The sequence below is a fragment of the Cynocephalus volans genome, chromosome 6 (assembly GCF_027409185.1).
Source record: "Cynocephalus volans isolate mCynVol1 chromosome 6, mCynVol1.pri, whole genome shotgun sequence".
Lineage (NCBI taxonomy): Eukaryota > Metazoa > Chordata > Mammalia > Dermoptera > Cynocephalidae > Cynocephalus > Cynocephalus volans.
In genome coordinates this window covers 85,020,662-85,042,079 of record NC_084465.1, presented here as the reverse complement: position 1 = coordinate 85,042,079, position 21,418 = coordinate 85,020,662, and the positions used below count along the sequence as shown (strand labels likewise).

At 37.8% G+C, this 21,418-nt stretch overlaps 1 protein-coding gene across 1 annotated transcript in view; it reads right to left on the bottom strand.

Moving 5' to 3' along the window:
* DNAH11 (dynein axonemal heavy chain 11) overlaps positions 1 to 21,418 on the bottom strand; it is a 315,191-nt gene that overhangs the window by 10,548 nt on the left and 283,225 nt on the right. Inside the window, exons 73-76 of the mRNA XM_063101058.1 lie at positions 21,127 to 21,254; positions 17,309 to 17,536; positions 10,644 to 10,835; positions 7,830 to 7,949 (exon numbers count right to left, since the gene is read on the bottom strand). Of these exons, the coding sequence (XP_062957128.1) occupies positions 7,830 to 7,949; positions 10,644 to 10,835; positions 17,309 to 17,536; positions 21,127 to 21,254 (668 nt within the window). The remainder of the gene's footprint in view (positions 1 to 7,829; positions 7,950 to 10,643; positions 10,836 to 17,308; positions 17,537 to 21,126; positions 21,255 to 21,418) is intronic.

Genomic DNA, 21,418 nt, shown 5'->3' with positions numbered 1-21,418 from the left:
ATATGGCCTAGTTCTTAAGGAACTCAGAATCTAAAGTGGACGAAGTGAGTGTGATTTTCACACAGTTGTGTGTGTGACTCATGATGCTTTGTTCTTCCTTCTCAAACCTTCAATCCCAGATCGCCTGGAGAGCCTGTATTCTTAACAGTGATGGTCAATTGCTGCTCTGTGAATTCCAAGGGCATTTTAAATAGCTGAGTCAGCATCTCTGTTTTTATTTTTTACCTGGAAGATTTTCAAGTCATCTAATCCTTCATATTGTCAGACACAGAAATCTTGATCCAATGACTAAAGGAAGGAACAAGTTAGACTGTCTCACCACCAATGTTCATTGGCTTGGATTTATTCATATTTTACAATTATATATCTGAATAATCAAAATTTAAATACCACCTAACTCGGAGTGACTGAAACAAAACCGCAGGAGAGTTAAACTCACCATTATTATCCTATGATACATAAATTAGCCAAAATAAAAATAGGAGCAAAAAATATGAATAATAAAACCAAAAGTCAGAATAAACACATCCAAACTGAACTTGTTTTCTATAAACAAGAACTTGGTCTTCTCTGTCAGTGCTCACTAGGTAGTTAAAAGAAATTTTAAAGGCTGCCTTTAATAAAAAGAAAATGTAACAATTTGAAGCAAAGAAACTAACCCAAAATGGAACCACTTGGAAATGTTAAAATGCCATGGGGACCGGACATTTGGTTGAGTATATGCTCATGTAATGCTGTTGGGACTGCATATGGTGCATGCTTTCTGGAAGGACAGTTAGGCCCTCTGTTGACGAACACGTGGAGTGTGCCTTCTGTATGTTAAGTGACGAGCAAGGCAAAGGCAACCGGCAGACTCAGAGGAAAGCGCTTGAGGTTCACAGCCAGACCGACCTGGTTCGGTTCCCATCGCTTAAAGATTTGGTGGTCTTAAGAAATGACAGTTCATCTGAGTTTCAATCTCTTCATCAGTAAAATGGGTCTCATACTGGCAACCTAATGATGGTGGCTGTGAGAATTTAATAAGGTATGTAAATAGCTAAGCACACGGCAGGCTTTTATAAATGTTAGTTTTGTCTTCCTTGTGCCCTCGGAGCAGACATGATTATTTTAAGTACATCTCGACTTTCTGGAAGGAAAAGCAAAACACGAAAAATGTCCTACTGTAAATTCTTACTATGATGTCAAACAACTAAAGTTTGAAAAGCAAGGTTTGGTTCGTAAAGAAACTGCTTCCCTTTTAATGTTAAGGAGACTGTAAAGATTTCAACATACTCAAGGAGCTCTGTGAATCCCGATTCTGAATCCAGACCTTTTCCCTTCCCACTCGAGGGCTTATTTATTTATTTATTTTTAAAAGATGACCAGTAAGGGGATCTTAACCCTTGACTTGGTGTTGTCAGCACCATGCTCTCCCAAGTGAGCTAACTGGCCATCCTTATATAGGGATCCAAACCTGTGGCCTTGGTGCCATCAGCACCACAGTCTCCCAAGTGAGCCACGGGCCAGACCCCCACTCAAGGGCTTTTATGAAAAGCTGCTTCTTGCTGATGGGGTCATAACCGTAGAGCACTCTTTACAGCAACCACCTTTCTTGTCTTTTGAGGAGAGTTGAGAAGGTTGTAATGCCTCAAAGAATCAATAGTTGTAAATAAACATTTCTCAAAAGAAGATACACAAATGGCCAATGAGCACAGGAAAAGATACTCAACATCGTTAGTCTTCAGGGACATGAAAATCAAAACTACAATGTGATATCACTTCACCCCACCAGGATGGCTAGAATAAGAAATGTGGACAATAGCAATGTTAGATAAGGATGTGGAGAAAATAGAACCTTCATACATTGCTGGTGGGAATATAAAATGGTGCAGCCACTTTGAACAAAACAATTTGGTGGTTCCTCCAAATGTTAAACATAGTGTTGCCATTTGACCCAGCAATTCCTTTACTAGGTACATACCCAAAAGAACCGAAAACATGTCTACACAAAATTTGTAAACAAAAGTTCCTAGCAACATTATTCATAATAGCCAGACAGTAGAAACAACCCAAATGTCCATCAGATTATAAACAGATAAACAAAATGTGTATATCAGTACAATGTAAAATTATTAAAGGAATGAAGTACTGATACACGCTACAACATGGATAAACCTTTAAAACATCAAGCATAGTGAAAGAAGTCAGATACAAAGTCTGTATATTATATGCTTCTATTTATATAAAATGTCCAGAATAGGCAAATCAATATAGACAGAAAGCAGATTAATGGTTGCCCAGGGGTGAGGGAATGGGGGGTATTGTGTGTGTGTTGTGGGGGGTGAGGAGGGGTACAGGGTTTTTTGGGACATGTGATGAAGATGTTCTAAAATGTAATGGTTGCACAACTGTGAATATACTAAAAACCTTTGAATTGTACAATTTAAATTGGCAGATTTTATGGTGTGCAAATTATACCTTAGTAAAAATTTTTTTTAAAAAGAATCAACGGACTAATGCTCAGGCAGAATGAACCTCCACATAATCAAGGATTTGAAGTCATCATTGCAGAAATCAGGGGCAGGCACATCGACAGGTACAATCATCAGAAACTGGGAAAACCAGCATCCTACCCACTAAATTGATTCTATAGGATTGCTGTCTCTTTTACATTTTCCTTTCTGGCATTTAATAAAAAACTCACCCCCTCCACTGCCTCTCCAAGTAGTCTTGGTAATGACAAGAAGCTCCCAGTTCATTGTGAGTCTTAAACCAGTGCCTTTGCCCTTGGCCTTTTGAGTCAAAAATGCCATGGCCCCAAAGTGCTATCAGGGATTTTCAGAAATTACTCAAGGTTAAATTACATTATCACGGTGTCTTTAGAGCTGCAAGGTACACTGGTGATTTTGTAGACAGTGCCTTCATTTTACAAATGAATAAGCTGAAGCACAGGGAGATTCAGACTAGATCTTGGTCTTCTGGATTGTCCACCTTCTCAGCACCACCCTTTGCCACCACACCATGCAAGTCCCTACACAGGCCAGTGTTCTGGTGACCTGTGCCTTAATTACTGCAAACAGATCAGCACTCCAGCCAATGCAGTATGGTACAGAGAAGGACCAGCCTTTGGAGTCTGACTGTGAGTTCAAATCCTGGCTCTACTGTTTACCAGGCCAGTTGACCTCTTTGAGCCTGAGTTTCTTTTTTGATTAAATAGGAATAATAATACCCACTCTTCAGGACTTGTAGTGTGGAGAAGAAGTAGTACACATAAAGTATATGGTACTGACCCCTGGCACAGAGAAAGTATTTAATAAATATTTTCCATTGTTATCTCAGATTAAATACTATACAGTCAAGTATGAAATATTTCATAAAAATATCTCCCATCTAGTAAGCATATTGTTCTAACATTGTGCCAGTGTTTAAAATCTGACAACAAACCCATGAGTTGGTCATTCTTGTCTTGTAGGTGATAAAACTGAGACTCAGTAATACGTCTGAGATCACACAGCAAATATAGGGAAGAGCTTGAATTTGAACCCAAGGGTTTGGATGGTTGGGTTTTTTTATTTGTTTGTACTTAACAAAAGTCTACCACCTAGACTTTTGTTACTCCTTATCAACAAAATAGTCTTCAATATCTGATAACCTTTAGGCGACCTGATACCTTATTTTCTGAAAAGTACTTCTTCTGAAAATGATTTATTGTTTTACTTATTTAGCACTGCCAAGTATATGCCTTATAGAAGAAAATGTTTTCTTCCTTAACTTTGGCCAGAAACTGTGTACGGTACATTGCCATTGGAGATCCTCTCATTTATCCAACAAGAGTGCAAACTCATTTATCCAGCAAGAAACTTATCTATTCTCCTAACAGCAAGATGTCACTGAAAGCATTCCGATTCTTCTGAGAAGAGCAGCAGAACTTTAAACTCCACAGCATTAATGAGTTGCCTTTTGATCGTGTTCCAATGCAACCAAAGATACTAATTTCCAAATACATTAACCAATGTGAGAAGTGGCAAAAAGACATCATGCAGCTGCTGAAGTGTTAGGTCACGTTGCTAATAACATAAACAGCATGAGCAGGAAACATTTGCATTAGAACAGAATCACTGGGATTTGCAGCCTCTGACACCAAGTCAGTAAATGCTTTAATTTCCTTTGGTGAGTTGAGAAGGTAGCACTGTCCAGGGAGGCCACAAGCTTGCAAATGAAGCATTTTGATCCTGAAAACCTCACCAGATCTGTATGGGAGGTCAGGTACCTACATTTCTAAAGGGCTTACACACACCAGTGATGCCCCTCAGGTTTCATCACCTATATTTATTTCACAATTATTGGAATGGGAGTTCCGACTTGTGAAGGTTAATGGACTGCCTCATTTGGCAACAGTAACTCTCCCCTCGGCCAAGGCCAGATCCAGGGGAGGGAACATCGGCATGAACTTCTCACTCTGCCCTTTGACCTGCACCATCGTTCGGAGAAATCAGCTTCTGGAAAGGTCGCAGGCCCGGCTCTGTTTATCTTTCCCATCTCCATGGTAACTTGCTCCCAGACCTCTTCTGAGAAGTGACTTCCAATTGTGTTAAACTGGAAGTATCTCTCTGACATGTGAAATCCTGCTCATTAGAACTGAGGAAAGACCGGGAGACCCACAATTGAAAGAAACACCTAAATAATGTCATATAGCAGGAAAGTCTATTCTTCTTCTGCAGTGTCCCCAAATTTTTCAACATTATTAAAAGTAGTAACAAAATAATCTGTCCTCAGTTTTCTACATTAGACTGTAATACACCTTGTCTTCTAAAATGTGATTATATTACTTCTCAAATTGGACTTGAAGGTGATCAAATCTATACAATGCTTCTCTGAGATGAAGTTTTCTAAGAAATTATTAACAGGAGGGTATTTAAACTATTAAAAAATCCCACTACCTCTGGCACTGCTCTAGTGTCTTGCCAAACTAGAAACAGAAGTGATACTATGTGGGGTGCTTTAGGTTTTCCAAAAATAACCAGGAGATGGCCACAGACCTGGACAGCATTAGAGAGAGAGAGAGCAAGAGGCAACTCCTGACACCCCTCCCAGCTTCTTTAATATGAGAAGCAAGGGCTGAGTATTTTTTTGAGAAAGCACAGCCCTGGTCATGAACCATTTCCACGCAGACACAGGGTTACTAAGATGAGAAATGGGGAAAGGATGCCTGGTGTCCATAAACTCCAGTACCGGAGTGATCTACCCCTACCTCACAGGGAAAGGAAGAACTGGGGTCCCAAAGCACCACATTTGTCTTATGATATATAACTATATTACTTTACTATCACACATAAAATATTAATTCCGTATTATCATGATCTGTTAATATCTCATTATGTCATAAATGTCATTTTCTTTCACTTTGTTTGAAATAAGATCCAAATAAGGTTCTCACCTTACACTTGGTTGATATTATCTCTCTTCTTTTTTTACTGTCTTGTTAGATTTTAACTTTATTTTAAAAAAAAACATAAATTAAAAAAAATTTTTAAAGGAATTTATTTTTTAGTTGGAATGTACCGATTGTAGAAATTTATGGGGTAGAGTTATATTTCCATACATGTATACAATGTGTGGTGGTCAAATCAGGGTAGTTAGCAAACTCATCATCGCAAAAATTTGTTATTTCTTTGTGATGAGAACATTTGATCTCTCTTCAGCCATTAAATGTATACAATAAATTATTGTTAATTATAAATGACTAGCACTACTGTACACCACTAGAACTTATTTTTCTTATCTCTAATTTTGTGTCCATTAACTAATCTCTCCCTATCCTTCCTGCCCCTACCCTTTCCAGCCTCTAGTAACCACAAGACTACTCTCTGCTCCCTACCATATATGCGTGAGAACATGCGGTATTTACTTTTCTGTGTCTGGATTATTTCACTTAACAGAATGTCTTCCAGGCTCATCCATGTTGCCACAAGTGACAGGATTTCATTCTTTTTTCATGGCTGAGTAGTAATCCATGGTGGATATATACCATATCTGTCAATGGACAACTAGTTTGATCTTGGCTATTGTGAATAGTGTTGTAATAAACATGGGGGTGCAGATATGTCTTTTGTTATGCTAATTTCCTTTCCTAAGGATAAATACCCAACAGTGGGGTTTATCCATATGGTAGTTCTATTTGTAGTTTTTTGAGGAGTCTCCATAAAGTTTTCCATATGGCTGTACTAATTTACATTCCCACCAACAGTGTATAAGAGTTCCCTTTTCTCTGCATCCTCACTATCATTTGTTATTTTTTTGTCTTTTTAATAATAGTCATTCTAACTGGGGTAGGATATCTTATTTTGGGTTTGATTTGCATTTTCCCAATGATAAGTGATTTTGAGCATTTTTTCATGTATCTGTTGGCCATTTGTACATCTTTTGAGAAATGTGTATTCAGACAATTTGCTCATTTTAAAATCAGCTTATTTGGTTTTTTTGCTGTTAAGTTATTCTTATATTCTGGATATTAATCCCTTGTTGGATAGTTTGCAAATATTTTTTCCCATTCTGCCAGTTGCCTCTTTGCTCTATTAGTTGCTTCTTTTGCTGTGCAGAAGCTTTTTAGTTTGATACAAACCCATTAATCTATCTTTGCTTTTGTTGCCTGCACTTAAGAAGTCTTCTCCATAAATTTTCTGCTCAGACCAATGTCTTGGAGTATTTCCCCTATGTTTTCTTCTAGCAGTTTTATAGTTTCAGCTCTTATAGTTAAGCCTTTAATTCATTTTGATTTGATTGATACCTGATGAGAGGTGGGGGTCTAGTTTCTTTCTTCTGCATATGGATATCCAGTTTTCCCAGCCCCATTTATTGAAGAGGCAGTCCTTACCCTAATGTATGTCTTGGCACCTTTGTCAAAGATTGGTTAGCCATAAATACATGGATTTTTTTTCAAGGTTCTCTATTCTGTTCTAATGGTCCATGTGTCCATTTTTATGTCACTACCATGCTATGTTGACTACTGTAGCTTTGTAGTATATTTTGGAGTAGGGTAGTGTAATGCCTCCAGCTTCGTTTTTTTTGCTCAGGATTACTTTGGCTATTTAGGGTCTTTTGTGGTTCCATATGAATTTCAGGATTGTTTTCCCCATTTTTATGAAGAATATCATTGGTATTTTGATAGGGATTACATTGAATCTGTACATTGCTTTGGGTAGTATTGTTATTTTGACAACATAATTGTATCTACTTATGGGGTACAATGTGATGTTTTGATACATGCTTACATTACTGAATGATTAAGTCAAGATAATTAACAAATTCATCACCTCACATACTTATTCACCACATTTTTCTTGAGCACATATTTAGTAAGGTGTTAGTGATCAAAATTTAGAATATTCCATGACTTCTGTGACAGGCAAAGAAAAACTGTAGTGAAATGAGCCCTGGAATTGAAATTGAAAGACTTGCCCATACTTAGTGGCCTGGGTCAAATCATGCCTCAGTATTCTGGTCTATAAAATGGAGTAGGAGTGTCAGCTCTGCATACCTCACAGGGTTATTATAAATATCCAATGAGTCAGTGCATGCAAGAGTGCTTCACATTCTAAGATGCACAGAAATCACCTGGGGGAGTCTTGTTAAAATGCAGATTCTGATTCTATAGGCATGGGATGGGGCCCAAGAGTCTGCATTTCTAACAAATTAACAAATTTCCAAACTCCCATTAGGCAAGCCAGAATACACTCACAAAAGGCCAAGAACCCTCAATAACATTTAAGAAGTATCTATAAAGTTACATTAATTTTAAAAATTCTTACCAGAATTTTCTCCTCAGTAAAATTAATTTTCAAATGTCTTACCAGAGATGGATTCATGAATTCTTCTAAATATACATGACATAGCTTGCGATCCCAGTCATCCGTGATGTGGCCCCCATACATGATCTCACCGAAGAGATAACGGAGGTCTTCCCATGGGACCTGGGGGTGGAGATGGGGATGTCATGCAAATGTTCACTTCTGGGTCCAAGGTATGTGCCTCAGAATGGCCATGCAGCAGCACACACCCCTGGATCATAGTGACCCCAAAGCCCTTACCAATAGTAGCATTAAAAATGGTTCAGAAATTGTCTACATTTCTGTGTAGAATTTCTTTAGAGAGTTTTCAGTGTATTCTGATACATTCAGTGGAAATGCTCTAACACTGAGCTTTTTATGAGATTTTAAAGGAAACTGAGTCCTTCCTAGAACATGTTAGACAGGGAAAGTTTATACATTCAAAATCTCATCCAAAAATCATGAGAGGATGTTGGGTCACAGAGCCTTGGAAATATTACATGTTTTCATTATCTGATTTAAATCGGTTTTTATTATCTGATTTAGGACAAGAAAAAATAATCCACACAAATTGGATTTGGAGTGTATTTAGAATTCTATCATTTTCCAAAAGTCCAGGCATGCAAATCCCCTTGCCACAGATGGATTTGAGGGCTCAGTTTATGGCATGACTGGCCTAATGGCTGTTCTAAGAGTGGTAACTAATGACTGTACCATGTGTTATTCAAGAAATCACTGTATCTCCTCTTTATATGGCTTAGAAGGGTTTGAAGCCTCTCTTTGCTACCCTTTAGCTTCCTCTGGGTTTGCAAAACATGCCAGTTTGCAATGAAGCCTTTCTAGACAGGAACCTTTATACCCTCGGGCAGTATATTGCCTCCCAGCAGTTCAAGTAAAAACGTAATTATAGCCTTCATCTGTTGCATGATGTGACAGAACAGAACAAGTAAAATTGCTTCGACTATTCCAATGTACTTGCTACAAGTTTATTTGAATTTGAATAAATGAACCTCAAATATGTCTTTCTCTTAAGCTGGTTTTTATATGAATGAAAAATAAAAGAGAAGTGCCTAGACTATAACATGTGCTCTCCCCCCTCCATGGACTGCCTTCTAAGTAGCTGAAATGGGTGGGAAACAAAGACGTCTTAATCCTATTTCCCTTTCTGTTTACATTTAATTAATGCCTACTCTACATTTCAGTATTCGATATGTATCTCTCTCGAGATTTTAATCAGCTAGAGAGCTATTGTTCTCAGTAATTGATTCTCTTTCCCCAAATCCTGGTCTTTGTTTTTCTCATGTACCTTCTTAAAAAGGGCATGTTCTATAACCAAACTATGTGCACATAATTCATTTTATTCCCAAATCCTGCTAACTTGCTTTGTGATGTGTGGCAAATAACTGGGGTGGAGACAACAGAGTAATCCCAAGGCTGTGTTGATCCTGGAACCTGAGTGGGAGAAACTGCAGGACACATCATGATATCGGTGTTGTCAAGACTCATGAGAGACCTGGAGACAAACCCAAGTGTCAACTCTTTCTCCCCTTCATTTCTACCCTAATTGTTTTTAGGATTGAAATGAAATAGTATGTTATTCCTGGTCTCAGCCTCATGGGATGGTTAAGAAGAACCGGAACAAAAGTACTAAATGGTCTATTTCTTTTTCTACCTAGAACTATTATAATAATTTTATGTGCAACAGTTTAAAAAAAACATGCTGAGATCACAAAAATATTATGTTTTTGCAGTGGTCAAAATATGCTCAAAGTGTGTGGACTTACTCTTTAATTTTATAAATTTTTTAAAAGTAATAAATATGCTATATTGATCATCACATATTAAAGTCAATTATTTTGGATACAACTGATTCAAAATTTGTTCCTTGGGAGAACACACCCATGTTATGTACCAAGCGTCCATATTCTGAGAGCACTCAAATTAACCACTGAAGCTTGAAAAAACTTTGACAACAAAAATTGTAACAATTGTTACCAAAAGAACATAAAACAACCATGTCTACTTAGAAACATGGATGGGTGATCTTGAAGGTCCTTTATAGAAAGTGTGGCAAAGAGCACAACACCTGGTTGGTTTTGACAAATATATCCCAATTTTAACAGATTTAACTTAATGGAAAAAATTTCCCTCATGAAGATTAAGCCAGAAAATCCTTAGGAATGAATGGTTTTTCCATTTTGAAAACCAATCATTGGGTATATAAGAGTTTACACAACTGTTCTTCATGAGGCATTCCCATTCCCACCTGTAAAACATTTTAGCTATGAAATACATTCATCTAGCTTTAACTTCAAATCAAGGGGAACATTGCTGAGAAAGTCACAACAAGGTGGCATCCTTAATACATAATAATGACATATGCAGGAAATGCACCATTATTTATACATGTGACGCGCTGTAAATTGCTTCCATCATCAGAACTAATTGTAGTGATTATTAATGCAGTGTTATGAACTGTCAGAATTGCTGTATGTAATTACATTTGTGCAAATGCTTCATTACCTGCCTAATGAATCTGGCATATATGCACATGTAAACCACTGTTTTTGTTAACATAATGAAGGACTTTTTTTTTTTTTTTTTTTTGCACTAAGCTGCTGATGTAGAACTGGTTTGACCTATCTTATGAAGTTCGAGCATCCACTGCTGGAGAACCTTTGATCTGGTTTATTTTCACACTTGGCAGAAGATGCACATATAGTGCTAGCTATTTCAATAACAGCTTCAAAGAGAAATTATGGTCCATTCTGATAGTGCCCAAAGATTGACATATTCAGTACACTCCTTGGAAGAGGTTGTCTGACCACTAGTACTTACATTAGGGTTTGCCTCTAAGTAGTTGTAGAGGACATTGGCACAAATGGTCAGGTCTCCAGGATTGAAAGGATAGCTTCGGCTCCAGCCCTGGGGGCCAAACCTCAGTCTCCCAGCAACACAGGCATGGAAGTAGCACAGAGAAAAGAGGATGCTTTTAAACTCCTGCTCCTTAGAGCACATTTCAAGTGTATCCTTGGACAAAAGAAAAGAAATGCTTGGTTATCCATCTGTACGGCTTCCTAGAGCAAGTCTCTGAATTTTCAATAATCTTGTAAAGGACTTCGAGGGAGATACACTACAGAGGTAACATGGACTTTAAGCATGGCAACAAGAAACTCTACCTGGCATTTACCAGTCTGTAGATTTAAGAGAATTCCTTTTATTTTGCTTCAGCTATTCTGAATGCTTCTAAATTCACTAGAAAAGGAGACATTTCATTTTAACCATGCTCACACTGCTCGGCATTATTTTCCCCTCAAAATTTTCCTTTTACAATCTGGATGACAAAAGGTCATAGTCTTAGTTTCACCATTGTAACAGAATGCTCGTTAACCACAGCTTTCTATTCTTCTTTGGTTCTATGGTAATTGAGATCAGCTGGGAACATGTGCGCCCAGTGAAAGGTTATCTGACCACTAGTATTTACATTAGGGCTTGCCTCTAAGTAGTTGTAGAAGACATTGGTACAAATGGTGAGTTCTCTGGGATTGAAAGGACAGCTTCAGATCTAGCCCTAGGAGCTTCCCGTGAAGCCAGATGTGCCATATGACCGAGTATTTGCCGACAGAATTTGAGCATAAGTATAACTTCCATGTCATTTGCTTAAAAGGAAATTGCTTGCCCTGGTTGCTACTCTTATCTCTTTTCTGTGGGCTAGAAATGATGATGGTTGGACAACCCTGGAAACCTTGAGTGAGGTATGGTAGAGGCACTCATCAGCTTGGATGTGTGAATAATCTCATGGGACAGATCTGTTTTGATCCTCTTCATTACAGGAGCTTAACTAATACAATCCCCATGACATATGGTTTACTTCCAATGACCTAAAAGTAAAATTCACTGTTGGGATGATTGAATGACATACGGAGGATTGGAAAACATGTGCCCTGTAGACTATACCTGTAAGGTTTTTTTTTGAAAATGCAGAGAGAAAATTGAATCCTGGCAGGCTACATTAATATGGTTATGGTCCCAACTGTCATAAAATTAATGGGAGGAAAACAGCTGTCCAATCTAGTGCTTTACCCATTCTCAGATTTGGCAGTTCTGTGAGGCAAACAAGGAAAAGAAGTTGAAGACTACTTACTCCCTCAGCTGGTACTGGGCAGCAGGGGAAGATGAGCCAAAATCCACACCTTCCCACCTAGTCCTTTAAAATTGTCAGATACAGCAGTTCACGTTTGAAATGTATCTGACAACTTGGGCCATATACAAAGTATAAAAGTAGGACGTTGGGAGCAGGAGTTCAGATCTGGTCTCCTAGGGAACTTCTGGTACTAAAACCAAGACTAGATTTGCTCTCTGTGGGGGCCAGAACCAGAAGAGCTTTTAGTTTCTTTCTGTAGTGTTTTTAGCAAAATCCAGTGCACCCTCCAAACATAGTAGTAGAACTGGCTATGCTACATACAGTGCAGACCCGACTAAGTCACTAGGCCATTTTTAGGTTATTTATGGGGTTGGAAATATACAATAGTTAAAAATAACTTTTCCACAACTATCAAATAAGAGTCAAGTGTGTGAAGGAAGAAAAGAGAAATGGTATAATCGGAATATAAACAAAAATTACTTTTAAGGATATAAAATGTAATATATTTAAGTTTTAAAAAATATATAAAAATATTACCTCTAAATGTAAGGAATTTCTAAGAGATCCAATTTGTGTATCAAAATTTCACTTCAGGATTATGATCTAACAAGCCACTTAACACCTTCTCGAATGACAGATAGTCCACATAAAACTTAAGGTACTACAATAACTAAGTACATTCATTCAGTTTATATTTCATATAATTGACTTGATTTTATCCTCAGTGCTAAAAAAAACTCCATAAGTCAATGCTCATTTCTTTATGCTCTGATAACAAAAATGCTATAGGAAGAAAATATGAACCAGGCTTCCCAAGAAAAAAGTGTGTCTACCTCCCTTTTCACCTTTCAGGAGAGTTGTATTTTCACAAACCAAGTGATGAGCAAATTAATATCAGAAAATACCCAAACAGCATTGTGAATAGAGAACAGTTATCAGCACATGTGGTAATGCTGTGTGCACATAGCCACCAAATTTACACGCACAGTTACCAATTGTTTGTTTCTGCCTGCAAGTTTTACAGAAAAATACATATTCTTATTCTAAAAATATGGCTATCTAGGTATGAAAGGAGTCAGAACAGTACTCCTTTATAACATCTTCAAGAGGCACATACGATTGATCTCTATATATAGGCAGGTGGTAATTTAACAAGATTCATTACAGCTTGGTCACTTAATATCAGATTTACATAAATGTTCTGGAATGCTCAAGAAAACAAAGAACTCATATTAAACAAACTTTGTTCATTTTGAATACACATGCCAAAGTTTGGAGGTAAATGCTGATTTGAGGGGAAACATTAAAAATATAGATTTAGGGCCAAGCCCGTGGCGCACTCGGGAGAGTGCGGTGCTGGGAGCGCAGCGACGCTCCCGCCGCAGGTTCGGATCCTATGTAGGAATGGCTGGTGCACTCACTGGCTGAGTGCCGGTCACGAAAAAGACAAAAAAAAAAAATATATATATATATATAGATTTAATTTGATTCAAAAGTTAAAGCATGTATAACAAAAACACCCAAACAACATTTACTTGTCTTGACCTTTTCAGTACTTTTCTCAGCTGAGAGGGGTACCTGGGCAACAGAAGCCACTGGGACTCATTTACCTAACCCAAATAGGTAACAAGGTAGATAGTGTTCCTCTCTCTCTGCCCACATCACTGGCTTTAACAAGATTGGGCCATGGTATTTCTCACCATATACAAAAATCAACTCAAAATGGACTAAAGACTTAAATGTAAAACCCCAAACTATAAAACTGCTAGAAGAAAACATAGGTGGAAAGCTCCATGACATTGGTTTTGGGCAATGATTTCCTGAACATGATCTTAAGAAAACGTAACAAAAGCAAAAAATAGACGAATTATATCAAACTAAAAAGCTCTGCACAGCAAAGGAAACAGTCAACAGAGCGAAGAGAAAAACCTACAGAATGGGAGGAAATTTTTGCATACCATACATCTTATATATCTAAAATATATAAGGAACTCAACTCAATAGCAAGAAAACAAATAATCTGATTAAAAAATGGTCAAAGGTCCTGAATAGACTTTTTTCAAAAGATGACACAAATGGCCAGCAGGTATATGAAAAAATGATCAACATCACTAATCATCAGGGAAAATCAGTCAAAACCACAGAGATATCACCTCACTTTTGTTAGAATGGCTATTACCAAAAAGACAAAAGATAATTATTGGCAAGAATGTGAAGAAACGGGAAGCTTTACACACTGATGGTGGGACCTCAGATTAGTACAACCACATGGAAAACAGTATGGAAGTTCCTCAAAAAGTTAAAAATAGAATTACCAAATGATCCAGCAATCACACTACTGGGTATATATATATCCAAAGGAAAGGAAATCAGTATGTCAAAGAGATATCTGCACTTCCATGTTTATTGTAGCATGATTCACAATAGCCAAGATTGAGAATCAAACTATGTGTCCATCAACAAATGAATGGATAAAGAAAATATGATATTTATATACAATGGAATATTATTCAGCCTTAAAAAAGAAAAAAATCCTGTCATTTGAGACAACGTGGATGAATCTAAGTGAAATGAGCCAGGCACGAAAACAAATACCACATGATCTCACTCATGTGGAATCTAAAAAAGTTGATCTCATAAAAGTGAAGAGTAGAATGGTGGTTACCAGGGGCTGAGGAGGTTAAGGGGAAATGGGGGCTGGGAAGATATTGGTCAAAGGATACATATTTACAGTTAGATAGGAGGAATAATTTTAAGAGATCTATCACACATGGTGACTATAGTTAATGATATAGTATATTATTGAAAAATGCTAAGGTACTGGTAAAAGTGTTCTCATGACAAAAGGGATAACTATGTGAGGTAATGCACTTGTTAATTAGCTAGATTTAATCATTCTACAATGTATATGTACTTCAAAACATCAAGTTGTACACAATAAATACATACAATTTTATATGTCAATTAAAAAAATTTTTTTTTAGGAAAAAAAGAAAAAGATTGGGTCATGGCAGCAACACAGAATGCTAGGACAATGCAAGAAGATCTGGGAAAGGAGGACATCTGTGACAGAGATCATTAACTGCCTGCCCTAAATGTCTTCTTGATTTTTAGCAGGGCATATGGCTGCCTAAGATAAATGTACTTTTCCCAGCCTCTCTTGCTTCTAGGTAATGCAGTGTGACCAGGTTTGACCAATGAAATGAAAGGAGAAGTATTGTGTATTAACTGGTAGGAAGCATCTTTAAAATAAACACCCATTGTCATCTTCTTGGTTCCCTCTTTCATCTTACTGTCAGGAACATGGATATGGGGGCTACAATTCTTACAGCCACCTGGGACCATGATGAGCCCATCCTAGAAATGTTGCAATCATGAGCTCTAAAGGGCCAGGTTCATAACAACTTTGTGGTGGCACATATGAGCTCTGAATGGCCTTCCTCCAGAACTCTCATGGCAGAAATACCTTTTTTACCTTATTTAAGTCACTGTCGTTTATGCTTCTTTCTTAAGTAACCAAACCTAATTTTAACTAATAAAAGGGTGTCAGGAACCTGGCACAGATAGCCAGAGAGCAAAGGCTAATTAATACCCTTGAATTATATAATCTGAATGAAAACCACAATTTACTTTCTAACATAATAACAGGTCAACATTCATAAAAGACTCTTCAAATTTAAAATTTTTTTTAAAAGCATTTTTGTTTGGTTGGTTTTGGCTAAAATAAGTTTGATGAGAAGTTTATTTAGTGAAACATTTTGGTTATCTTTGCTTTTGCTATTTATGATCACATTTAGTTTTAATATTTCAGGGGATCCTTTCCACTAGAAATATTCTTCCATGAAGTTCAAAAGGCTTTCCAATAAATGTAACCTTCAGTTAATATAAGTGCCTTTCCAGATAGCTGTCAAAAGAACTGATACTTTCATAAATAACCTTAAGAACAGGTGTTCTTAACTGAGGAATTCATGGACAGGCTTTGGGGGTCTGTGAATCTCTGTCATTATATGCAACCTATTTTTAATGTGTATTTCCCTGGGGAGAGTGGCCATAGTTTTATCAGATTCTCAAAGGGGTCCCTACCAAAAAAAAAAAAAAAAAAGCTGAAGGAAAATTGGGCTGAAGCACATTTGTTCATAAAATGCTCACTTTTCATAAATAAAGACAATTGTTTTAGTGAGCTAGATAAATCCTATTTAAATACATCAAACTCCTCTTTTGTACTTACTTTGGGAAAGAACTTAAAAATTCCATAAATGACTAGAAATTGTAAATTAAGGGATGATTAAAAATGTCTGCCATAATACATAAAAAAAGGCAAATTGCAAATATTTAATAGACTCAACAAGATTTTTTGAGTGCCTACTGTATAAAAGAGTACTTCAAAAAGTTCATGGAAAGAGTCATATTATTTTTTAGTTCTATTTTTCCATGAACTTTTCGAAGTACCCTTATATATAGGTTACAAATTACTCAATTATTTAATTAAGTAATTAACACTATATGCTTAGGAAGCCAATTATTATAACCCCCTCATACTGTTGGTTTGGGTACTGGCCAAAAGGAACCTGAGAAAAAGTTAAGCCTGTCAGTGTGTTTCACAGAGAATGATAACACTTCTCATGGGGGCTGAATATTTATCGCCAAATCATATGCATTTCCTCTTTAGGGCACATTCTACTTTTCCTAACAAGAGTGCTATTTAGCAAGGATTTCTAAGAAATTAGACCAAGGAGTGGGAACTCAGAGCAACAGCAACAAAGGAAACTGAAAAGCTTGATTATGATACAGATAGATACAAAAATCTAGGTAAGGAGAATCATGCTAATGGAGGTATCATTTATATATATATATAAATTTATTTGCCTTATTTAAGAAGGAAATGAAAATGTAAATGTCATCATGGATATAACCTGAAAAGAGGAACTTTAAGTTTATTCATATTAAAACCAGATCTCAAATATTATACTGAAACTCTTTCCATGTCATTATTGTCATCATTGTCAACACCAACAAGAATGACAATGACTTCTCCTCTTTCTGTGGTAAGAGATACTAGTCTACCACATTTGTCTTCGAGAAACAGGTTCCTCAAAAAGTTACCTAGTTTGTTCTCCCTAAACATGGGGCTATAGCTTTCTGAGTTTTAGTGTGAAATTTAAATATATTTCCTAGTCATTAGAATACGGAATGACAGGACAATTCTTTCGTGAGATTAAAAGACACACAAACATACACAAATGAACATCGAGATTTCCTGTTATCCTTCTGCATAAGACGCATGAGTTGAAGCTGGTCCCCACAGTCTTGTGAGAAGACCTGACTCTGCTGTCAGATCAGGCTGCTTCTGCTTTCTTACCTGGTCAAAGTTGTCGAGGGCAGAGTGCAAATTGGCCAGCATTCCTGTGGGGGGTTCATTAGTGATCTTAATGGAATTTTCCAGGAGTCCTTGAGGGATGATGTGTTCGCTTGGTGTAGGTGCAGTCTCAGCACTCATGAAAACCCTGTAATCTTGGTGGCTGCCTTGGCCGAATCTTTCTAGGAGTTTCTCCAACATTCCTAGCCACTTGGCTACCAAATGGACATTCTGAAAGATATTATGGCTTATGATATCTGTGAAAATGAAATATATTACTTGAATTATAAAATTACAACATTTTCCTATATATGAATGTGTTGAAAATCCAGAGAACCATGATTAAAATTTTCCTTTATTATTGTGTCAGAAAAAGAAAAAAAGAGCCTAAAGAGAATTAAACATTGAACACATTAAATGCTCCAGATCACTAAGGTTGTCTCTGTAAACCACAATCTCCTAATGCATGAACCTCCTTCAGACACCTCTGAGATGAAGTTGCCTAATACTTTTCTTTGTTACAGTTCATATGCAATTATTGAGAACTATCTGGGTTAGTTTAATAAAGTATAAAAATTAAACTCCAGAAATGTACCTGATTACCCACTTCATTTTTTCTGCCAGAAAGCTCCTCTACTCATACGCCTACTCATTAGCATATATATTCTAAAGGCTATAGGGGAAGAAAGGCTAGCTGAAAAAGAATACTCTTTGTTAAGATGATCTGCATATTCCTAACATGTTATTTTTCTTAAGTCCTAGAGCTGTTAGAAATCATGAAAGAAACAAATGCCACCACCATTATCATCCTTTGCTTTTCAGTTTTATGATTCACAGATTTGCTTCTCTAATACTAAACACCCACAGGAGACAGCTTGGGAGTTGGTGCTGGGAGAGAGGTATAAAGGCAGTACCTTACATGGTCTCTGGCTTTGGAGAAGTTCTTGATATAGTGATCGAAACATTGCACCCAGAGATATGTCATTATTGCCAACAAAGAAAAACATTAAAAATTATAATAGCTGCAAAAATACAGAGAAAGAAGGCAAAGAAGGGAATAGAAAAGTAGGCATTCTTCATTGAAATGTCTGTTGCATAAAGACTTACACCAATTCAGTTGTTTGCATTATTAGGCTTTTATTCCCTTGGCAAATATTGAACATTGGTAGATATCATGGGCTGAACTGTACACCCCCAATTCATATGTTGAAGTCCTAACACCCACTTCCTCACAACGTGACCGTATTTGGAGAAAGGGTCTTTAAAGAGGTGATTAAAGCTAAATGTGGTCATTAGGGAGGGCTTTAATCCTGTATGACTAGTGACCTGATAAGAATAGGAGATTGGGATACAAAAACACAGAAGAAAAACCATGTGAAGACACAGGGAGAAATCGATCATCTATAAGTCAGGGAGAGGCTTCAGAAGAAACCAGCCTACCGATATCTTGATCTCAGTCTTCTAGCCTCCAGAACTGTGAAAAATTAAATTTCTGTTGATTAACCCACCCAGTCTGTGATGCTTTGGTATGGCAGCCCTAGCAAACTAATGCAGTAGGTAAAGGTCCCCTCCCCAGTATGCTTGCTTCTAGGCTATGAGAATACGTCTCACAATTTGTGCTACTCATAAAAGTAAACAAAAACAATAATTGAGTTGTTTTGTAAGCTCAATTATGTCTTAATTCTCTGTTTTATGGACTGCATCAGTACCTTACTTGAAACAAATGTAAAAATATTCTAAGCAGTGACTTTGGAGTTAAGGGATAGGAAAACCTCCAAGTGAGCCACCGTGGAATACAGGCACACTTTGGAACTGGCTAGATTCTTATGCTTATTTGTCCAAAGACAGCAACGCCTGTGCAACATTTTAAAGCAATCTACACATCTTAAATACCACCCATTTTGCCTGTGAAAAATATTTTTTAATATCTGTTATGTTAATTCACAAACCATCTGGTGTGCCTAAGAGATATAATAGTTTTCTCTGGAGTATGGGCTTTTGATAAAATGCTAGCTAAAACCCTTAGAGGGGCTATACCTGATCCTAATAAATGACCATTCTAGGGTTTGGGTAAGAACTAGTTAACATGTACATATTTATTAAATGCCTATGCTGACATAATTTAACATAAATTACAAACAATATAAAAAGTTCCCATTATGTTGATCCTCTCTTTCTTCAAAGTCCTGCTTCTCTTTTAACTGCCGATCAAAGGAATACTAGAAACTTCCAAAAACTGGGAGACCCAAAAGCCTGGAATAGTCTCTGCTCTCCAATTAGTCTATGTGTGGCTGGAGGGGTGGGGAGTGGAGAGGTATAGAAAAACCAGTTACATTCTAGGTTGCTGGCCTACCATTAAGAACACAAATCAAAGGTCTGGAATAGATATCCAAAAGCAGATAGATCTTTGACAAAGTAAGGACTTTCAAGATTTTCTTTTATGGCAAAACTTTCAACTCATTTTTGGTGGCGACTGGTAGTTGAGCTTAAAAATAACAAACAACTTGAATATGTTCATTTGAAGATGACTCTACCCCTTCTAGTGTCCTCTCCGGTCAGAGCCACCGGGAGCTTGAGATCTCTTAAAGAACTCTTTACTTTGTAGGAAGACCTTAGTGTCTACCAAACTGTCTGAGCAACAACTGCTGTCTCTGAAAAACCCTCGTCTGTTACCCGTCTGATTCTGAGCCTCAGAAGGGGAAGCACTACCCCAAGTCCCCTTACAAAGGTTTCTATTAGGACCTGATCTTTACTATTCCAGAAGTTTATGTTCTTGCAAACATAAGCCTGCTCGGACTCTGGGCAGCTTCTTCATGAATCCAGTTTCATTTCAAGCAGAAATGTAAAATGCATCAAACCTGGATACTGAGCCACTACGGGAGGCCAGTGCCATGTCTCTGCATGAGGGTGGCAGTGTGGGCTAGTGAAAAGAATGTCACATGTGCTGCCAAACAGGCCCAGACTCAAGTACCCACTCTGCCACCTATCCGCTCTGCGGCCTTGAGACTCTCTAGACCACTGCAAGCTCACTTTTCTCATTTTGCATCAAGAATGGCAATACCTACCCTTGGAGCTTTGGTGTAATGAAGAGAGAACTGTCCACTAAAGGGAACCTTTGGGAGGACTCAGCTGCAAACCAAATGGGCATTCCCAGGTCTGCTGAGACAGTGAGCAGGGTTTGCTGCAGGAGCCAGCATTCCTCAGGTGCCCCCTAAAGCTGGCCTGTGCTCCATGGGTTCCTGGACTCTTGCTGGAATCCCCAGCCAAGGGGGCCACCCCAGAGGACACTGGGTTGTCGAATCAGACCCATACAGTGTTAGCCCTAGAAGAGACAAACCTCATCTACTCTAATCCCGGTAATCCATTAATCCACAAACAAAAGGACACACTGCACAACTAGTTAGGGGCAGACTCAGAGTTGTATGAGATTATATATGTAAGAAAATGGCTCTGTCAACTTCAAGGCAATATGCAATGTCAGATACTATGCTAACAGTGCTGGTAATCTATATGAGTCTTTTTGTCATCAAGCACTACCAGAGTTCTCCAGATATCTGTAAGTCAGGAAAATGATGGGGCTCCCCTAATATTTTTAATTTTAAAGCACAGTGGCTAGACAATCCCTCAAAAGATACTAGCCATCCCTGTCAGCAGAGCCCCTTATCACCTCTGGAGGTGTCATGAATGCTGAGGGAACTGCTGGGCTCTGCAAATCACCTTGTGCTGTGTTAAAGGATCCTCCCCCATCAGGCAGGCAGCTCTGTGCTGCCCATCCTCTGTGTCACATTGCAAGGTGTTTTCCATGAAATCTCAACACTCACTTGGAGTATGACCCAGTGCCCTTCTTTGGAAGCCTTCTCCAGTGCTATTTCTGCAACCATCTCCTGACCTTGTCCCAAAGACACGTTGTGGAATTTTCCAGAATCAATTGTAAACCCAAATCTTTTGCCTGCGGGAGAATACAGCAGAGTGATAGGAAATGTCAATTAAGGAGAGGTGAGAGGAGTCTGGAACTTTGTGGTCCAATGTACATCTGTGGTCACTGCTGCCATCTCCTAGGTCACTTTTCTGAAAAATCCAAACTATACCTCTGTTGTTTCCACAAGCAGCAAT